This window comes from Cynara cardunculus (genome assembly GCF_001531365.2).
Source record: "Cynara cardunculus var. scolymus isolate 2C chromosome LG 1, CcrdV1, whole genome shotgun sequence".
NCBI lineage: Eukaryota > Viridiplantae > Streptophyta > Magnoliopsida > Asterales > Asteraceae > Cynara > Cynara cardunculus.
In genome coordinates this window covers 45692137-45699604 of record NC_037528.1, presented here as the reverse complement: position 1 = coordinate 45699604, position 7468 = coordinate 45692137, and the positions used below count along the sequence as shown (strand labels likewise).

At 33.7% G+C, this 7468-nt stretch overlaps 1 protein-coding gene across 1 annotated transcript; it reads right to left on the bottom strand.

Moving 5' to 3' along the window:
• Nucleotides 1–1304: 1304 nt before the first annotated feature.
• Nucleotides 1305–3415, bottom strand: LOC112513697 (protein HEADING DATE 3A-like). The gene is made up of 4 exons (XM_025120041.1): nt 3215–3415; nt 3030–3091; nt 2426–2466; nt 1305–1528 (listed from the first exon to the last, which is right to left on the bottom strand). Exons 1-4 carry the CDS (start codon nt 3413–3415, stop codon nt 1305–1307), a joined length of 528 nt encoding a protein of 175 aa, XP_024975809.1.
• Nucleotides 3416–7468: the final 4053 nt, after the last annotated feature.

Sequence of the window (7468 nt, the reverse complement as noted above, 5' to 3'; positions counted from 1 at the left end):
AATAAAAATAAAAATAAAAATATTTTCATATTATAAGTTAGAAAAAATTAAAATATAATTACCGACGGAATTTCCGTCGGAAATCCGTCGGAAAATCTAAATCCTGTTTTAGATTACTTCTAATTAACCCGGACATTACTAATATATGAAAAAAATTTCCGACGGATTTCCGACGGACATATCCGTCGGAAAATACAAATTCGTCGGAAATTCCGTCGGAAAAGGCATTTAGCGGCGGGGGTTTTCCCAACGGCTAAATCCGTCGGAAATCCGTCGGAAAGTTGTTTTTCCGACGGATTTTGCCGTCGGAAAAACCCCATTTTTTAGTAGTGTATATATACATATATGTCGAATAATTTAAAAGTTTTCTATATTCTAAACTATACTCAAATTATTACATCCAAATCACTTCATTTTAAAAAGTTAGATCATTATTCAAGTAATAGTTTTTATAACGATAGTTAATTATGATAGAGCAAATATTATGTATTCTTAAATTTTCTTTGAATTGACACTTGACATAATCTATTAATTTTTGAATTTTAGAGGTAGATCATGTGTGTTTAAAATATGCTAAACTTCAATTAAGAGGATAATTATTTAGATCTTCCGATCATATGTGTTATCAACGGGATACGATTAATTATTCAAACGTTACGTACGCTTCCTGATGATTTCGGGATACAATGGGAGGAGTACATTGCAAGTTTCTAATACAACGAAATGTCTTCTACTTATCTTAGATAGAGCTGAAAATATATATTATGGTATATATTGATAGAACATAAAAGAAGTATATACACATATCGGGTTGGGTTCACGTGAGACGAGCCTGTTTTTACGAGACCATATTTTTACACTTGAAACTTCACAGCAAAAACACTGTGAAGGTTAAAAAAAAGTCGAACCTTCACAGCAAAAACACTGTAAATCACAGCATTTTGCTGTGAAGTTTCAAGTGTAAAAAGGTGGTCTGGTCTCAATGATGCCAAGTCTACACATATCATCAAACAATAACGAAGGGGAGATTGCTACTAATTAATGATATATGTTTATTTCATTCCATTTTATTATATTTTTCCTTTTGTTTCTATTCCAAACTACGTCTTACAACTCCATCATACCTCGCTCGTAGTATTCTTATTCCTTAATAACTATTCTTCTATATATATAAGTTACATTTATATATATATATATATATATATATATATATATAAAAGATATAAGAAAGGGTAAATATAGTATGATGTGCATGCCATCAACAGCGTTAAAGAGTAGTTGCATGCTGTGGACATGCCTTTGTCTTATCTCCGTCGTCCACCGAAGCCACTTTCTCGCTGGCAATTGAAATAGACGGCAGCCACCGGAGAACCAAGGTTGTAGGCTTCCGCAAAGTCTTTCGTGTTGAAGTTCTGGCGCCATCCAGGGGCGTAGACGGTTTGCCGCCCCAACTGTCGGAACAACACGAAAACCATACGATGAATTCCCATTGATGGCCTTGGACTCTCGTAGCACACAACTTCTTGACCTACACTCAGTTTATAAGAAATCGAATTAGATGCTAACTAGCTATATATGAAAATACATGAATTAAGTTGCTTAATTATATGTAATCAGTCGGTAATATTATGGGTAAGAAATTTCACGCAAAACCCTTGTTTCCTACATATAAACTATGCAAAATTTAGGGTTTTCGGTCTAGAAATGATTAGAACCCAACTGAAATAGAGCAGGAAACTTTATATGAGGACATTATGAACATGCTCTCGTGACACTTTTGATGAGAATAAGAGTTCATATATCTGCTTTAGCTTAAAAAAGACAGAGTTGACGTGACTCAAATTAAGACAGCATATTGGTTAAGTGGGATGTATATGTTATAATTAAGTGAATTGATTTGTTTTTGGGTTGGATATATCTTTTCCTTTTGGTTGGGTAGAAAAGATTCTTGGATGACTTATAGAAGAGTGAGTGCTTTATGCCATTCCTATCCTGTCGAGTGTATATATTGCCTATAGTTTTCACTTTACATGGACAAGCCTCAAAATTCGACTTTCATTCCGTATGAAAGCGTTTGACAATGAGTCATAATTATTGATATCAGCAAAGGAAATCTTGTATTTGGAATTCCGAAAGCAAGATTTCTAAGAAATTAAAACACGAGTCTACGTTTAGTGAAAGTTTGCGAAATTATGTCCCTCTTTTTGCTCACTTTTTCCGGGTTTTTAAGAAAAAAGGAATCAAACCCAAGTATGTAGCAATCAACAGAAAAACTTGGAATGAGGGCATTTTTATGCATCTTGTGGTCCATTTTGGTCGGGTTAGACGCAAAGATAAAGGATCCGTATAAAGGCTAGCGGAACAACTGAATCGCGAACAATTTGAACAGTAGTTGGATGTGAAATGATAAAGAAAAAAAACTCACCGAAACGTGCCCCTGTGGTCGCTGGAATATCAGTCACCAACCTATGTGGTTTACAGGGAATAAAGTGTTAGAAAAAGCAAAAGAGTACACCAATCAGGAATAACATAAAATATGAGATAGAAAAGGGGAATGTTTTTTTGACAAATATTTGTATACATATATATGTATATATATATATATATTGGTTTCGAATTTTCGAGATTCAAGCCAATTGTTTTGTGAAGCAACAAGTGGTATGAAAATAAAGATGGAAAGCAAAAGGTATAATAGTAGACAGATAGATGATGGCTGACGATGGATCAGTTGCAGAATGAAGAGAGAACCTTGTATATGGAAGCTTGCTTTTTTGTTTATGTGGTAGCCAATTGAAAGCCATGAAAGTAACTTATATGTCCCTATACTTTTTATTCCTTTCAATTTTGCCACTCTAGTTATAGTTTCTTTCACTTTTAGTTACTCGAGTTGAAGAAAACCGACTAGGAAAAGGTAATGTATCGTATTACATTTTAAACTAGAAACCCTTTCGTGATCGGAAGGTCGTTACCAGGTCGATCCTTTTAGGTTTTTAGAAAAAAGAGAGGATTAGAGAAGAGCGTATGCGTACCAATGCAAGTATTCCCTAAGGTTAGGGTCACTAGGACTAGGAGCATCGGGATCCACCATGACCTAAAACAGTAATAATGTAACAAAAGAAGTATTTTAATTATCGTGAATTTAATTCTAGGAGAAACGATGCCATGGAAATGAAAAAGAAGGATGAACGAACGATGAAATGGGAACCAAACGTACTAAAGTGTGAAAGGCACGGAGGTCGTCACCTCCAATATCAACCCTAGGTTGGCTAACAACCTGAGAGGGTCGTAGCTCGCATCCATTGTTGACTTCCCTATCGTTGTACGATACACTAAGGTCTATAGACCTGGTAAAGTTATCGAGAACATCTCCTATTACTCGTCCAACGACCAACGGGTCCCTCTCCCTAGGCATCATATAAAAACAGGAATTGTGGTCAATTTCTTGATGGGGTTTCTTGATGTATTGGTTTGCATGGAAGTAGTGTTGGTATTTATAGGGATTTTTGGAGTTAGAAAACCTAGGATGTGGCACCACAACCTGCCTCACACACAAACATATTCTCTTGGAGATGTGATGAATTTAACATATCACGATTCTCACATGATAGAAGACCAATGGCGAAGGCTGAGTGATAGACGGGTCAAATCCAGAGCTCTTTCACTCCATATATGATGACCAAGGAATCTTGGACTATGCATGTCTTTCTTGTCATCGATCACAACAAGAATTCAATTCTAAGCTTATATACCCATCACGAGCAGTTAGTTCTAATTTGAAGCTTCTTCCATAGGTAAAAGTAATGTGGATAGAAAGATGCACCGACCGATATCCTCACTTGTTATCCGATTGAATTTATTAACCTTATCACACATATATAAATCATCTTAATTTCGACCTTTTTTTTTTATAACGACACGGATGATAGCAAACGCGATACAAAAAAGATTAAGAGAAAAGAAAGATAAATGTTTTAGATTTTGCAAAGTTTAATTTATCTTCTCGTGGTATCCGTAAGATTCTTTATTTGATTGATTTACCATTTTTGTTGGTATATTACCGATGTGACAAACGATGATATAACAACCAATAAACGATTTATCCACGTTGTTACATGTGAATAACTTTTTCGACGCCATTTTCTTAAACCGTACTATTTTTTTTATATATAATTAAGTTATGGAATTAATGTGTCCAAATTAAATTTACTTCAGATGTCACTAAGTTTAATGATAAAATTTGGTTAGAATGTGATAACATTTTTCAAGCTACAAGATTGTAAACTATCATTATTGAGAACAAACTTTAAAATACAACTAGTTTTTATGACGTTACAAAAAATAAAACGATATAACATTCTCCGTATTGTTACTAATTGTAATTATTTTAGCAGATATGCTTACACTATTGTTGGGATTTATATCCAAGTCTACATACAATCCTCCAAATTAGGTCAAAATGTACACAAACCATTGAAAAACGATATAATCGAAGTCTTACAATGATCTCACACATTAAATGATCCCTAAAATCCCATTTATCTCGTCAATCACTCAATGCGACCTACATATATGCTACCTTAGTCCGCACTATAATGGTAGCCAAAATACTCCTATGCAACCTAGCCAAGTGACTTAACGTCGCACAACCTAGGTCGCCAAACTGTAACGTAATTTCTTTTCTTGTACGGGACTTCCACAAAGCGAACTTGGGTTGCACAACCGAAGTCACACATCTAAAACGGCTACCAATTCCGACAAGAAAACAACAATTTTTTTCTATATTTTTTCATATGCAGAGAAATCATATTTCAATATCATACGAATAACAGCTATAACTACACACCTTATTATAGCTTAGAGAACATTTAAAGGGATGTTTACTTAAATACTTACCCGGTAAAATTCACCACTATCGCTTATTTACTGGATAAGATTTTATTCACTAAAACGCATCGTATGCAACAATTTATCCCGGTAAGCGCTAACAATGGTAAGAGTCATCACCCTCACTTACCGGGTAAGACTCTTGATTATTGTCTTCGCTCTTACCGGTTAAGATTCTTAGTCCTTGTCATATTCATTTGGTAAAGTAATATGACTTGATAAGTGCTTATTCGATAAGCGTTTAGTAAATGGCACCTTAGTCTATTATGCTTCCATTTCCAACAAAAGTAGGCATATTATAAAATGTTTGTCATACAGTGAAACACAATAAGAAAGAATACGAAAAAGGAAAGAAAACAAATGAGATGTTAAAATAACATGTATGAAAACATAACATAATTGATTCAGACATACCTACATGGACTCATAAATAGATCAATGTAGGCATTGAAAGGAGAAAGAAAGCAAATAGTAAGGAACGTTAAGATATGTGATATTTCACATGCTCTCTTGATAATCCCAAAAACCATATACAATCAGATTAATCCTTCAAGAACAATTGAGATGAGTAGAGAGATTTTCACCAAAGTTGAATATTGTATTTCTTGAGAGAATTTACAAAGTGATTAACAACAACTAATCTAAACTAATTACAATTAACCAGCTAAAACCTATTTATACTAGGAAATTAACAAAGGCTAACTATTACAAAAACAATTACAATGGGAGAACTTGAGTACAACAATTAAGCACATTCTTGAACCCAACATCTCTATATCGAGGTGTCTTTCTGGCCATGTCAAACAAGAGCACGATGACACTAGCAGAACATGAGAAATATAACATACCAAGAACCACACAAAATCCTTCCTTTGAAAGAGTCGAAGCTGCTGCTGCACCGAAGCCAGATGTTGCCTTTAATTAGTGACCCATACACATCAAACATAAGTCTATACTGAGATACCCTCTAACAACTGAAATTTTTATATAAATGTTGTAGCAAAACAATTCAAAGTAGCACTTGTTTCATCTCCGACCAGTTTCAAGTGACCACCAAAGATGTACATATTTTTCTAACTTCTTAAGCATCCATTGATGAACTTTTACATCTAAATGGAAACTTTTCCGAAGTGCCACTCTAGCGAGAATGCTTTAAGATACATGTAGAGATCTTTTATGTTAAAAATCATACAAAAATGTTTGGACAACAAACTATTCAGTAATCATGGGGAGTATAATTGGTTTCTTAAAAATCAGAATGCATGTTGTAACATCTGATAACTATATACTATATATAAACATACACAAATAGAGGACGTAGCAGATACAGTAAGACACAGTTCGTGCCTGAAAATCATCGACATTTTTGGTTATGTGATTGTACACTATCAGGAGGCAACCTGTAGCAAAAACCAACATCGTTCAATAAGTAAATGTAGATACATAATTCTTGGTATTCATACCTCACAAATTCAGTAAAATGTGAAAACATTGAAAAAACTTAAAAATCTATCTGCAGAACATGATGACAATGGTACAAGTCATTTTAATATATGTTAAGCACGTTTTAATATATGAATTTAGTTAAGCAAATTTTAACAGATAAAAAAAAAAGGTTATAATTATGGTCAGTATATCTTAATCAAAGTCATTTTTCTGCTTGTGATATTATGAACAGTAACCCTACAAAATCATAACATAACTCATCAAGAAACACATAGAACAAATGATTAATGAAAATCAACAAAATTTTAAAGATCTAATTAATCATTGTAACCACAAAATGTAAAAGAAAATAAATAAAAAACAAGTTAGTTGTGAAATACAGTAAACCCTGTGTTGGTCTTAATTAACTATCGGATTTGTAGAATAATACAATTAGCATCCGAATCAATATTTAGAAAGAAAATCTTAGGTCCCATTTGTTTTGAAGGAATGGAATGGATTTTGGAGGATTTGCATTTCAAATCCATTCCAATCCCATGTCTGGTTTGTTGGATTGTCCGGATTTGAAATTCTAGGACTTAATTGAAATCCTTTACACATGGGATTTTGAAATCCTTAGGTGGTGTTTGGTTCGCTAAATGTTTTTGGATAAAATGAAATCAATTAAAAAAATTGACTTTAAACGAATTGGAATAGAATGTTGTCAGGTTTGACCACTTGTTTGGTTGGCAGACATTGGAATGAAATTTGTTAAGGAATTGGAATTTGTTTGTTTGGTTCACATAATCTAGCTTTGAAATTGGAATGAAATATTGGTAAATGACCAAAATGCCCTTTTTTTAAAATTTTAATTTTTTTAAATCTAAAAATATACTTTAATAAGATAATTATTTAATATACAAAATAATATAAATACAAAACCTAAATATAATCATAAGCCAAATGACGTTACTAAATCAATGGTGGTCGGCGGTGGTTTAGATCGGTGATGGTCCACGATGGTTCAGATCTATGGTGGTCCATAGTATTTCAAATGGCAGTGGTCAGAGTGGTTCAGATCGATAGTGGTCCACGATAGTTCAAACGGTGGTTCAGATGGAAAGTGGTTCAGACTGGCGGTGACAAGTCGTGGTTCAGA

Bases quoted from the DNA above. Each gene is read 5' to 3' on its own strand.
- LOC112513697 (XM_025120041.1), bottom strand. From the start codon at position 3,415: ATGATGCCTAGGGAGAGGGACCCGTTGGTCGTTGGACGAGTAATAGGA. The intron at 3,092-3,214 runs GTACGTTTGGTT...TTACTGTTTTAG, and splicing joins TCCGTGCCTTTCACACTTTA to GTCATGGTGGATCCCGATGC. The intron at 2,467-3,029 runs GTACGCATACGC...TAAACCACATAG, and splicing joins CTTAGGGAATACTTGCATTG to GTTGGTGACTGATATTCCAG.